This window comes from Petaurus breviceps, unplaced genomic scaffold (genome assembly GCF_028583685.1).
Source record: "Petaurus breviceps papuanus isolate PSGF00001 unplaced genomic scaffold, PetGlider_PUasm1.0 227, whole genome shotgun sequence".
NCBI lineage: Eukaryota > Metazoa > Chordata > Mammalia > Diprotodontia > Petauridae > Petaurus > Petaurus breviceps.
This window is the reverse complement of record NW_027185896.1, coordinates 8,877,835-8,891,937: the sequence shown is the minus strand read 5'-3', so window position 1 is coordinate 8,891,937 and position 14,103 is coordinate 8,877,835. Positions and strand designations below refer to the sequence as shown.

At 45.3% G+C, this 14,103-nt stretch overlaps 1 protein-coding gene across 1 annotated transcript in view; it reads right to left on the bottom strand.

The window, feature by feature from the left end:
- CACNA2D2 (calcium voltage-gated channel auxiliary subunit alpha2delta 2) overlaps positions 1-14,103 on the bottom strand; it is a 442,652-nt gene that overhangs the window by 32,343 nt on the left and 396,206 nt on the right. The window contains exons 6-7 of the mRNA XM_069095393.1: positions 11,076-11,207; positions 10,650-10,707 (exon numbers count right to left, since the gene is read on the bottom strand). Of these exons, the coding sequence (XP_068951494.1) occupies positions 10,650-10,707; positions 11,076-11,207 (190 nt within the window). The remainder of the gene's footprint in view (positions 1-10,649; positions 10,708-11,075; positions 11,208-14,103) is intronic.

The following is a 14,103-nucleotide window of genomic DNA, read 5'->3' as shown; positions in this document are numbered from 1 at the left end:
AGGGGGGGGCACAGAGAGACAGAGACATAAAGAACAGACCAGAGCTCTAGAGAATTCAGGCTATCTGTGGCAACATGGATTTCATGGGTCTCAGGAGGTCAGGGGATGTCTATAAATCAGGCCCTGGATGTCGATCTAGCTTGTTATTTATAGGGCCCCCAATTATTATGACAGCTTAACATTTTTATCAATGACTTGGATGAAGGCATAGATGGAATGCTTATGAAATTTGCAGATGACAAAAAGGTAGGGGAGAGAGCTAAAAAAAATGGTTAACAGAGTCTAGATTCTGAAAGATCTCATCATGTTAGAGCAATGGGATAAATTAAATATGATAAAATTTAATATCAATAAACGTAAAGTTCTACAATAGTTTCAAAAAAATCAATCAAATATACGGTGGGGGAGGTGTGACTAGGCAAATTTTTATCCTTGTGAAAAATGACTTAGGGTTTGAGCTATCAGTGTCTCATGGTAACCAAAAAGCTGCCGAGATCTTCCATGGCAGTGGGAGGCATACAGTGGGCTGAACCAGCAAGAAGCTATGTCTGTAATTCTCTGTCCTGCTCACACCACACCCGGAATACTGGATTTGGTGCTGGGAGCACATTTCAGGAAACACACACATAAGGTGGAATATATCCAGAGGAGAACAAGGAAGATATTGAAAAGACTGGAGAACGTGGAGAGAATGAGGCATGAAGAGGGTTAATTGGACGTACTGGGAATATGCATTTAGCCTTAATGTATATATGGGAGGCATTGATCTTGTCAAGTATCTGAAGTGCTTTTATATGGAGGAGAATGGGCTCATTGCTTGGCCTCAGCGCTAGTATTAATTCATATCATAGAAGAGTTAGTACTATTTTGCAGATAAGGAAACTGAGCCTTAGAGAGGGGGATTTGCCCCAGGTCACAGAACTCTGAAATAGCAGAGTCAGGACTTTGATATCAAGATCTCTGACTCCAAATATGGTATTCTATCTATCACATCACAGCTACTGACTCAAATGCTATGCACTGATAGCTCTTTCTTCCCTCAGTCTTCCTCGTGAAAGATCCCTGATACTTTGGAGCTGTGCTCTTTGGGTCCCTTAAGGCTCAAGAGACACTGGATTCCATCCCCATTTTCCTCCAGCTAATACCTTTCCTCTGGGGAGAAATGAGCTCTATGACTCATATTTCCTTGGAGATACAGATGCTGGTCACTCCACTCCTCTAGTACCTTGAGGGTAGGGACTATTTTCCCCCTTTATATCTTCTAGTGCCTAGCACAATATGTTATAATTGCTAACATTAATATGGCATTTTAAAATTAGCGAAACCTTTTACATATATCATTTAATTTGGTCCTCACAACAACTCTGTGAGGTAGTCCCCATTTTACAGATGTGGACATTGAGGCCCAGAGAAGTTAAGGGATTTGCTCAGCATCACACAGCTAGTGGATGTTTGAGGCAGATGTGAACAAAGGTTTTTCCTACTCCAAGTCTAGCCTTCTAACTGCTTTAATATTAGGATTGGATAAGTGTTTGTTGAATTGAATCTAATAAGTATCTTTTCCCATTGACATCCCAGAAAGAAGGCTTTGCTGGAGGTAAGATTGAAATGAGCCCTTTGGCAGGACAGTGGAGCTGGGGCTAGCCCCCAACCCTTTATCCTAAGTGCTACTGAAGGTAGAACAGTGGCAGTTGGAATGGTTTGCTGGAGCTGTCCAGCTCCTGGGGAGGGAAAGGGGAAGAGATGACCTCCCAGGGGTATGAGATAGGGTTTAAGTGCCCTGGGGATGTGTATTTTTTTCCAAAGGGTGGGGAGGTAGGAAGCTGCCTTCTCCTGGGGTATTGAGACACTCAAGCCCTATATTATTCAAATCAAAGAATAAATGCCCACTTTTAAAGGCACAGGGATTCAAAGATGAGAAAGTGAGAGTACTGTCTTCAGGAAACTTGCATTCATTTAACTGCTATAATCTAGCACTGTATTTGGAGTCAGAAGCTCCAGTTATGAATTCGTTCTTGATGCATACCTATATGATCTTGGGTCCCTCTCTGGGTCTCAGTTTCCTCATCTGTTAAATGAGGAGGTTGGACTAGGTGACCTTTAAGGACCACCCTAGCTTTGGTGTGACTTTTAGTCTATCAAAGAATGACCTTTCTCTTACTATTGGTAGTAATTGTCAGTCAGCTACTGTTAATTTTTTTTAAGCAATTGGGGTTAAATAACTTGCTCAAGGTTACACAGCCAATTATTTCTGGGTGTGGTGCTAAGTATCTGAGCCCAGATTCGATCCCCAGGTCATCCCGACACTGGGGCCGGTGCTCTTACTCGCTGTGCTACCTGGCCACCCCAGCTGTTACTGTTTTTACAAATCAGATTTTTTGTTGTAGATATGGATCGTAAACATTGAAAGTGAATATCCTGAGAATGTGGGGGAGTAGGGAGAGCTCAACCTGAACCCCATAGTTGTTATGTCAACACAAGGATCACAAATTTAGAACTGGGAAAGATACTTTGGAGATAATCTGGACCAGCCTCTTCATTGTGCAGAAACTGAGTCTCAGAGAAGCAACATAAACTACCCAAGGTCACCCAGGTACTAAGCAAAGGAGTTGCTCTCTGCCTCTAAGTTCAGTGTACCTGCTGCCAAATCACACTGTTCCTACTCAGGGTTCTGTAAAGTGTAAAGTCAACCTTTCTGTGTTTGCTTCTCTCCAAGCTCCCTAGTAAAGCTCCTCTTGAGAATTCCCAGCCCTGTCTGGGCTTAACTAAGAAGAGGAAAGGAGTTGGTTCCTATGGGGCCAGGACCGAGAAACTGGGTCTCTTTTGGGTGACATGGTTACATTAGGACCCACTGAGATTGGAAAGAAAGGGGGTAAAATGTGGGATAAAACTGCAACAGCCACAAATGCTGATCCTTAGGGTCTGGGACTTTTCTTCATACCTCTCTCCAGAGGCAGCAGGGCATGGTAGATAGGGTACTGTTGGAGTTAGGAAGAACAGTGTTAAAATCCTGCTTAGACATTTATTAGCTGTGTGACCACGAGTAAGTTACTTAAGCCTCTCTATGCCTCAGTTTCCTCCTATGTAAATTGAGGGGATTGGATTAGATAAAAGTTTCTTAACCTGGGGATAGATTTCAGGAGAAAAAAATTACCTCTTTATTTTCATTAACATTTAACTGAAATTTAGTACTTCCTCCCATTATGGGTATAGGCAGCAAATGCAGTTCGGAGAAGTAGACCATACGCTTCACCTACTGCCAGATGGGGTCTATGACACAAAATGAAGTGAAGATTTCCTGCCCTTGGTAGCATGGTGGGGTAGGAAGGTTTTGGGATTTGGAGTCAGAAGGCCTGCCTTTAGATTCTTGCTCAGTCCCCTCATCTGTAAAATGAAGGCTTGGATGAGATGTTCTCTCAGGTCCCTTCTAGGTCTAAATCTATAATAATTTATTCCAAACCTCTCATTTTTTCAGATAGAGAAACTGAGGCTTTGGAGTGACTTGTCCAACCAAGGTAGGACTTGGATGTGACTCCTGGTCACTTGCTCCTGTTAATAATGGATGACTTAAAACCTTCATTCAACTGTGAATGCCCTTTGCTCCAGTGAAACCACTGGTTGGTCTATATCCCAGAGAGACAGAGATCAGAGAAAGAGGAAAAGGACCCACATATACAAAAATATTTAAAGCAGTTTTTTTCTCATCATTTCTGAAAGCATTTACAATATTCTATTGCATTTTTGGTGCCATAAATTAGTTCAACCATTCCCAAATTAACTAGCACCTCCTTAGTGTCTAATTCTTTGCTACCACAAACAAAAAAACCCCTGTTTTAAATATTTTTGTATACTTTTTGTGGTAGCAAAGACATGGAAACTGAGGAGGTATGCATTAAGTGGGGAATAGCAAACAAATTGTGGTACACAAATGTAATGGAAAGCTATTGTGCTGTAGGCAATGATCTAAGGATCAGTTTCAGAGAGGCCTCTTGTTTGTATGAACTGAGGCAGGGTAAATTGAGAAGAACCAGGAACGAATTTATACAATTAACAATAACATTGTTGAGACAAATAACTTTGACTTAACTCTGACGAATGAAGAGACCTACCATGATTCCAGAGGACCATAATTCCAGCTAAAGCCAGCTGCCCACCCCCTGACAGAGAGGGGATGAACTCCTGATACAAAAGGAGATATGTATTTTTGATTATGGCCGATGTGGGAATGTGGTTTCATTTGATTATGCTTTTTTTTTTTAAAGGATTTTGTTTTTTCTTTTTCCAGTGGAAGGGGAGGTGGTAAGGAGAGGAAAAAAATGCTTATTAATTAAAACAAAATAAATGTTGAAAAGAAAAGAAAAAAAGGGAGCAGGTAGATAATGGGAAATAGACAAGAGTGATCAAACTGCTTAGCCCTTGGGTCTCAATTAACCAAAAGATCAAAGAAATCAAGGGAGAGTGGGTGTCTTTGTAAAAGAGAGAACAGTGAGAAAACCATCTTATCCTCTTAGCCCAGCATATAAGACCTTCCTCCACCTGGCCCAGTCCTACCTTTAACCTGACCTATCAGGACTCTGCTAGCCATACCTCTTCCTTCTTCAGTCAGGTAAGCCCCCTTACTGTCCCTTGCAAATGCCCTGCTCGTATAGGGGAAGCAGCATGTTATAGAGGAAAGACCACTGAAAGTGGAGTCAGAAACTGGACTTTAAATCTCTCCTCTGATACTAGCTGTCAGACCTTGGGCGAGTCACTTGTCTCTAAATCTCAATTTCCTCATCTGTAGATGGGGATAGTAATATACTACCTACTTTGAGGCACTCTACAAATCTTCAAGGGCTACAGGAATGGGAGCTACTATAGTCTCTACTTTCCAAGCCTTCACTCAAGATGTTTCACTTCCTTCTCTGTCATCTCTCTAATTCTTGGCAATCTTTTAATACCCAGTTCATGTCTTGCCTCCTCCAGGAACCAACCCCCCACTCCCCATGTCCCACTGCCTCTAGGAAGGCCACTCTAGTCTCCCTGGGTCTTTCCACTGTCTTCAGACACAACATATTTGGACTCATATTGTGAATTAGATGCTTTCCCTTCTCCCTCTGCACCCAAAATCCTTTAACCCTTCACCCCTACACTTGAAGAGAAGGGCTTAAGTCTTGTTCTTCTCTGCCTCCCCATACTGGGAGCTTCCTGAAGGCAGGGCCCTTGGCTCTTTCTCTTTTGTCTGTCTCCCCCACAGTCAGGCATATACAGAGCTAGATGCTGGACTGATGGGACCTGCTTCCTCAGAGCTGGGGGAAGTGGTAGCATAGGCATCTCAGGGAAGAATGCTTTCATCTCTTCAGGATGTCTGAGACAGAAACAAGAAAGAATCTAGATTTCAAAAGTGCCTTGGAGAGAAAGCCCCAGGGCTGGCCTTGGGTATTGGAGACCTCTAGACCTTAGGTACCTGGTGAGATTTGCCTCCTGAGCTGGATTTGGCCGAACTATTTTTCTTTGTCTCTGGCTTACAGAGTCTGGGTCAGAGCCCTTTTCTCGCCAGAAGGGGAACTACTGAGTTCATATCAACAAGTCAGTGTTTGAGGAAGTTGGCAGGAGAGACAACAGTGTCACCAATATCCCTATAGCTACAGCCCCAAGGACTCTTCTGTGGTTGAGGGGGAGCACCAGAAGACAGTCTATCACAGCTCCTGATGGGGATGGAGGTTTCAGGGACACTCTAGAGACAATGACACGGGTGAAATTGTTGTGGTTCTCTGTGAGAGCCGTGTCTGACTCTCTGTGACCCCATTGGGGATTTTCTTTGCAAAGATACTGGAATGATTTGCCATTTCCTTCTCTATCTCATTTTACAGAGGAAAAAACCGAGGCAAACAGGATTAAGTGACTGGCCCAGGGTCACACAGCTAGTAAAGTGTCTGAGGTCAGATTTGTACTCAGGAAGATGAGTTGGCCTGACTCCAGGTCCAGTGCTCTGTGCACTATGGCACCACCTAGCTGCCTGCAGTGGACAAAAGACAGCCTGCTTCTCCAGGGTCCCCAGTCCTGTTTTCTTGGGAGGTGAGAGTGTGCCATGGCCTGAAGTGTGTTTTCTATTGCAAATAATTTCTATAATAAGGGAGAAGAAGATGACTGGACAAATGGTAACGCCTTCACAAAAGTCCTCTTAGTAGAAAAGGAAGAGAGATTATAGTGGTCTCCAGATGCTGCTGTAAAAATTATGAATGTTAGCACATTACCCAGACCCCTTGGGCTGGTTCTCTGTCAGATTTTCTTTTTCCATGACTTTGCAAGAGGGTTGCTTCATATATAATGAACCATAAAATGGTATGAAAAGACATTGGGACATCTTGCCAGCCATCACAGTGATGGCTGGAGGGGGCTACCTCATTGGGAGTGGACCCAGCTCTTTTACTCAAGCCCTAACCTAGACTTGGCTTTAGATAGCATCTTCAGAAGTTTGATGCCATCTTCTACTGCCCAGGCTCCTTCTGGGCACAGGAACACATCCCCAAAACTGGGAATTCCAATGTAGTAGTATGGTGTGATCATGGGTCAATCACTGCCCCTTTCTTGGTCTCAGCTTTAAAGTCTGGAGGATGGCAAATATTAGTGGTGGATACACTGATGTGTAGATGTCTATGTAAACATGTGCATGGCTGCATACATGTGTCCTCATGTATGTACATGCCTGTGTGACATGGTTCCCAGCCCAGGTACATATGTACATGTGTCCCTTTGCATGGGGATATGAAAGTGTGCTCACATTTTATGTGTATGCTTGTCTACACATGTATTTATCAGTGTGTTCATGACTCTGTGGGCACAGGTATGACCCCAACAGCAGGCTGGGGAGGTGACAAGATACAGCAGGCTGGTGAGGCCTTCTTATTGGGGGAGGAGGTTTGGGTCATCATTGACACCTGATCCCATGGATGCCCATTGATCTGCCAGGTAGCTGGGCAAGACTCCCTTTCCTACTTCTACAGGTTATGATCCCTTAGTGACAGAGGATCTTGGGTGCCTAGCTGAGAGCTGAGAGCCCTCTTCATGGCACTACACTAGGGGGAATGAGAGCTGCTTAGCTCTAGCTTTGTTGGCAGAGTGGGATTCTCAGCACCCCTGTCCCTCTATCTCTTGGCCTCAATGTCTGGATGGCCTGAGTGTAAAGGTACATGGCAGGGCTGTTAATAGTCTCTGCTTGGTTAGTTATTAGTGGGACTGGAGTAGCCAAGAGGAAAGGGCTTTACTAATCTACCAAGGGCAGAGAAAGGACTATGGGGAGTCTGAGAGTTTAGTGGGGGATAATGAGCTGTCTAGTTATCCTCAGGGTTCAAGCCCTAGCTGTTCTCCACCCAAGAAAGTCTCACAAAGCATGGGCCTTGAGGAGAGCGCTAGGAACAGGGGATGGGGAAGAGAGGGGAGTTGAGGTCTTAGGATTGGGGCAAAATAGTTTTTTTGGTTAGAATTATAGGGATGCTGTCTAGTGACAGAGGCCAGAAGCATCAACAGGTCCCTGTTTTCCATCCCATTTTCTTCAGTCCTTTTCTCCCTTATCCAACATGTAATCTGGAGATTGGACCTTTTGATGCTGGGATCTGGGGGAAAAACTCTTTCTCTACTGATACATCTCCCACTCTGGCTTCTGCTTAAAAATCCAGCTCCTCCAACTGCACCCTTGGAATTGCCCCAGAGTAGCAAAAGCAGATCATCTTGGGGGCCCCTGGCAGAGGAATGGGTTGCCCTGAGAAGCTACAGTAGTCTGAGGGCTCAGAGGCATCTTTTCAGCAGAGAGGCAAGGAAACAACAAGGACATGAGCCCCTGAACATGGGCTTGTTGGACTCCAGATTCTTGGGGACCAGGCATTCAGATTCAGGCTGAGTGGAGTGGCCTCCTAGACTGGGAGTTCCAAGAGGACAGGAACCGATCACTTCTGTTTCATCATCCTAGCCCCCCTGGGACCAAGCACAGTTTTGAATACAGAAACCTCTTCAGAAATACTTGCCAGTGTGCCCAGTGACTACAATAATGTCAATGAAAAGAAACAAACAAGAAAAGGGCACTGAGTGTTGGTTAGGTATAACAGCCAAGCTTGGCTTCACCAATGAGTTGAGAAAATGCATCTTCCTCTCTTCTTTGCAGGGTGTGGGTGGGGACTGGGGACTGAGGGTGATAGGGGTTGGGAATGGACAATGACTAGGGGTGTGGATATTGCATAGATTTTCATACATGATTGGTGCATTGGTTGGTTTTACTGAATTCTTCCTCTTCCTTACCCCCTTTTAAAATTTTTTGTTAAGAAGGATGGTTCTCTAAATTGGGGAGAGGGAAGAGATATGTTTGGAAATGAATGTGATGAACCAACACAAAGCATCAGTAAACATTTGAAAATGTTTGTTGGAGTTAAAGTTGCAGCCAAGTTTCTGCGACTGCAGCTGATCCTCCACCCCCACCCTCCCATCCAATGCCCACATTCTGTTTTATTTATCTAGAATGTTAGAACTTCCAGGGATTGAAGGGTGGGAGTGGAGAGCAATGTAAGTAAAAGGGATGGTGACAGGGGCTGGTAGGCCTTCCTGCTCGGGGACAGACTCCACACTGACTGCCTGGGAGGTTTGTGAGTAAGTCAATATTGCCTCCTCTGTACCAGACATTGTGCTAAGTGCTGGGGATACAAAGAAATGGTTCCTGCCCTCATGGAGCTCATTTTACCATCCCTAAGGTGTATAGTCCTGGAGTTCCTTAGTACAGGAACAGTTAGGTGGTGTAAAAGATAAAGGGTTGAACCTGGAGTCAGGAAGACCAAAGTTCAAATCCAGCCTCAGACACTTACTAGCAGGATGACCCTGAGTAAGTCCCTTAATCTCTGCCTCAGTTTTCTTATCTATAAAATGGAGATAGCAATAGCATCTACCTCCCAGGGTTGTTGTGAAAATAAAATGAGATATTTATAAAGTGTTTTGCAAACCACAAAGTGCTATATAAATTATCATTATTGTTTTGTTTTTAGACAAACTCAGGGCTTGATACTACAAAGGGAGGATTCCAGGGAGTGAATACTCTATTCAAGGTGGGAGGTGGGAGAACAGTCCTTTTCAGACCCTTAAGTCTCCAGCTTCCAATGTCTGGTTTTTAGAACTGAGTTGCAAGTTTTTGGTTTCCTAACCATGGAAAATGAGTATGATTGGTGGGATATCCCCTCTCCACGCTTCCCCAGAGGGCCTTTTCCTCTGGCTAACTTCCTCCTTCTAGTTTTCCTTTCCCCTCCCCCCAAAGAAGGCTTCAGAGCCAACCTATTGTTCCTTGGTTACATGAAGGCATTGCGATGGTGGTGGTTATGGGGACACTCACGTAGGACTGGTCCACGTGGCCATTGATTCCAGAAAAAAAAAAAAGTGGGTGAGGATTGCTAGGTTGGTTTGGCTTTGCTGGAGAGAGGGAATCTAGTACCTGGGAAATCCCTTTCTCATCTTGGATTACTCTCTGTCTCTTCCCAGACAGGAAGGAAGGGAAGAAGAGAGAGGCTAGACAGGTCTAGATGGTAGGGATGGAGATGAGAATTGTGGGGAGGGGGAGGGTGGAAAACTGCAGCCTGGGTGCCCCTGCTTGTGTTATTGTATCCATTTTCCAGTGGCAACGATGTGTGAAATGAAAATTGGACAGAGTTGGCTGCTCCCTGCTCAGAGGGCTGGGATATCATAGAAGGAGAAGGGGACAGAGAGAGGGAGAGGAAGGCAAGGGGAGGGAGAAGAAGGCAAGGGGGAAAGAGAGAGGAAGGAAGAAAGAATGAGAGAGAAAAAGAGACAGTGAAATAGTGAGAGGGAGATGGAGAGAATGAGAGCAAAGGAAAGAGAATGAAACAAGAGGGAAGGAGAGAGAGGGAGAGGAAAAAAGAGTGAGAGAAAAGTAGAAGAAGACGATAGGGAGGAACAAAATGAGAAGGGAAGCAAGGAAAAAGGGGTCAAATAAAAGATGAAGGAGAGAATATGGGAGAAGAGAGGAATGGAGAAAGAAAAGGAGAGAGCAGGAGAGAGAAAAAGAGAGGAAAGAGGGAGAGCACATAGTAGGCATTTACATGCTTATTGAAGAGGAATAGCATGAGAGACAAGGAGAGAGGAAGAGGGAGGGAGAGAATGAGGGAGGGAGAAAGAAGTTAGGCAAAGGAGAGAAAGAGTGAGGGGGAGAGAGAAAGAACAAAGGAGAGAAAATGAAAGGGGGAAAGAATAGGAGGTAGAAAAAGGAGAGAGGAAAAGAGGAAAGGGGAGAGGAGAGTCAGAAAAAGGAATGGGAATAAGAAGTGAGTACATTTTAGGCAACTTAAATGCGTGTGGAATGAATTGAATTGAGAAGGGAGGTAGAGAAAATGAGAGACAGAAAGAAAGAAGGGAAGGAGAAAGGCAGAGGGGAAAAAGGGAGGCAGAGGGAGGGGAAGGGAAGGAGTGAAAAGGAGAAAGAAATAGGTAAAATGAAGGAAGAAGTAAATGGAGTAAGTGTAGAGGACAAAGTGGGAGAAGGGCAGAGAGAGAGGGCTGGGGAGATGTGCTGCTGTTTCAGGGATAGGAGGCAGAGAATCGAGTAGGACATGAGGGGCCCAGAGTGGTCAGACAGGCCCCACACACTTCCCATCCACCCCTGAGTGCCCCACACTCACCACGGTCTCCGGCGAACATCATACAGGTCAATCTTTTTTGGTGCTCTCCAAGGGGTAGCTGTGGGGTAGGGTGGAGCAGAAAGAGGCTGAGAGCCCTGGGGTTTGGGGCAGGGTCATGAGCCAAGGGGATGTGGTAGGGTCAGGCTCCGACACCAAGGAAAGGATCTTAGAAAACAGAAGTACTAGGGCGAGAAGCTCAGATTGCTTTCTTGATGCCACCATGCCCTCTCCATGCTCCGAAGTAAATGACTGGCCTGATTTCATATCTCCATATGCCAGCATAGGCAGAGAGAGGACAAAGTGCTGACACAGAGTGGGCATAGGGTTTCTGGAATTGCCCTGTAGGAAAGGGATCTTTGGATTGATCTGTCCAAGGAAGGGTAGCAATCACTGGGGCCATGGGTGCTCATTTCCCCAGATACCCACCTGGGTAATACCGAGTGACCCCTGTGGCACTGCCAAAAACCTGCCACAGCAGTGATGGATCTTCCTTACGATTCTCTACAAATACATCTTCCAAGGCTTCTGTCCAGTTAAGTTCATTCAGGATCACTGTGGCTGTGGATAGAGGAGGGAAAGGGCTGTGGGCACTCCGACCCCATCCCACATGGCAGGGGTTGAGAGGCTAGGACCTGGGGGACACGATGGGGAATGAGTAAATCTTGGATGATTATAGCTACCACTTGGATAGCCTTTCTGCCTCTGGTATCCTGCCCCATGCAACCTCTCCTTCAGAGTTATCTCATACAGCCATAAATCTCATCATATCACATTCCTTCTCAAGAACCTATACGGACTCCCCACTACCTAAGGGACTCCCCTCAGATTCCTCAGTTTGGCATTCAAGGCCCTCTATAGCATGATCCCAATTTATTTTCCAGCCTCTCTGGCCCTGCTCCCCAATACCCTCTTCACTGATCTCTACATATGCCAGACTCATTCCCACCTCAGAGACTTTGCTAATGTTATTTTCTGCTGTTCGGAATATCCTTCTCATACACTTCTTATCCCTCTCTACCCAGCTCTCAGTCATCTTTCTATTAAAATCCTACTTCAAGGTCCAGTACAATCCCACTTCTTCCAGAAAGCCTTCCCCGATTTTCCCGACCCACCATGAAATCTCCCTCCTCTGAACTCCTATGGCACTCATCGTCAGGACCACATAGGGTCATCTACACCACTTGGCTGTTCTCTGCTGTGTGTGTGTGAGTCCACTTTCCCCTAGACTATGAACCATCTGAGAGTGGGGCCAGGATATGCTTCCTTTCTTTTCTCCTCCTAGATTGAGCTCCCTGAGGACTGACACCTGGTCTATTTCAGCTCTGCAAATAAGAATATTTACAGGCTTGTCACTGCTTCCTATGAAGGGGTGGAATCAGAGCCAAGATTATTACCAGGGTTGCCTGGCAATCTGAGCTCATTTTTGGGCTGAGGTTAAGGGGTTAGTTAATGGCCAAGGTCCAGAGAATCTAGCATGTTGTAGATCAAGCAGCATCCAAGGTATCTGGCAAAGGATCAGGGGTAGCTATCCCCTTTAGGAATGGGCCCTTGAGTCTTCTTGCACCCTGAGCCTGTCCCAGAGAAGAGTGGGGCTGGCTCCAGGGAGCTCCCTCTACTCAATATGCACTGTAGGCCACTGGCCTGGCATGAAAGCAATTAAGGGTCTGCTGATGGCACTGGAATTATTCAGCTATTAAGGCAACTGTTAAGCTGGAAGCCATTGGGCTCCATGATTAATCAGCTGGGGCTGGGAGCATTGGGTGGGAGGAGAGGATGGGAGTAGGATCATGTCTGGGGGGAGGCGGGGGATGCCGGACCAAGTTGGGGCTGAGGCTAGGGGAGCCCCAGATTATAAGTGATTTAAAGAAGAGGTACATAGGCATACATACACCAACCTTGCGCACAGATGGGTTCACATAGATATATGTTCAGGTACACACACACGCACATGCATGCACACACACAGCCACCGCCACTGACACACGCCTGATGCATGTGTATCCATAGCCTCAGATGCACAATCTGACAATGATATCCATGGTAAGAATAATCTTATGTCTCTATAACATAGACTTCACTGTTCAAAAAGCCCCCAAACATCCACTCTTTTACTGTCTCCTCCCCACTAGAGGAGCAGAGCAGGGTTCACTACCCCACTCTTATGGATGAAGAAACTGAGACTCAAAAATGAAAAATGACTTAGCCAGTGAGTTTGTGGGACAACTGGAGCCACAAGTTAGGTGTTCTAAATCAAAGGCCAGGACTCTTTCCATTACATCACGCAAACATGCTTATAACCACAGATGCTCATACAAACCCACATGTGTATTAGGCGTGGAGACAGTAAGGGAGAAAATCTGTTCATTGATCCTAGGCCCTGGTCTTAGACTGAGTCTGACTGTGGTCATAAACTGTCCCCTGAGCCTCATTTCAGACTAGCCCTGACCTTGTCACAGCCTAAGCCATGGATCCCAGAGCAGAGTCAGAATGGGCTCCATTGGAGATACAGAATTCCTCTCCTGCCAAACAGATCTCATGTTCAGTCCCTCTACCCATCCCATCAGGACCAGGGCGGGACACACATGTATCCAAAACCATCAATTCAGAGATGAAGGAAGCTTGGTTAGTCAACCAGTCTTAGGATCACAGGAGTTTTCTAGTCTAAACCTTACATTTTACAGATGGGGAAACTGAGGCCCACAGAGGACAGTGACTTACCGGGAATCACACAGACAGTAGATAACAGGGTGAGGATTTGAACCCGGGTTCTTTGACTCCAAATTTAATGTTCTTTCCACAATACTACACTGCTTCATGTGTACTCCTACACACATACATCCTGATCAAATAGCATCTTACTCATAGAATCCTCTGATCAAAACCTTTAAGTCAGTTCTATCCCTGCCTTTGGGATCAGTTCCACATAAGCACACACATGGACTGGAACGAACCATTAGTGTAATTTTGCCCTGCAGTGCCTATGGGAGCACAGAGGGCAAGCCACTCTGGGATGTACTTTTCTGATCTTTTTCTGATTTTTTTGATTTCAGAATCAAACCTCTAAAAGTTTCAATTTTTAGGGTAGTCCAAGAGCTTTGATCAATAGTTAACTAGCCTTGTAGATGTTAGAGCTCACTGGGACCTTAAAACTCACCTAGTCTCGCTCAGCCTCTTCACTGAAGAAGCCGAAGCCCAGAGCAGAGAAGGCCTTTGCCCCAGGTCATCTGTACGGTCAGTAAGTATTTTATTATTTGATGTGCTCCCTAGATAAAGTTTACCACTCTCTCTTAATTTAGAGAATATTAAAAAAAAGTTCTCTCTAAGGAGAAAAAAACCAACCTAAAGTGTTGCATTTAATTTGGAGTCATCTGATGATTCTTCCTGTGGGTCAGCAACTGTCCGGAGAAAAATGTTGGGCTACTTGGTTTTACTCATTCTGGTCTGATGGCTGTCA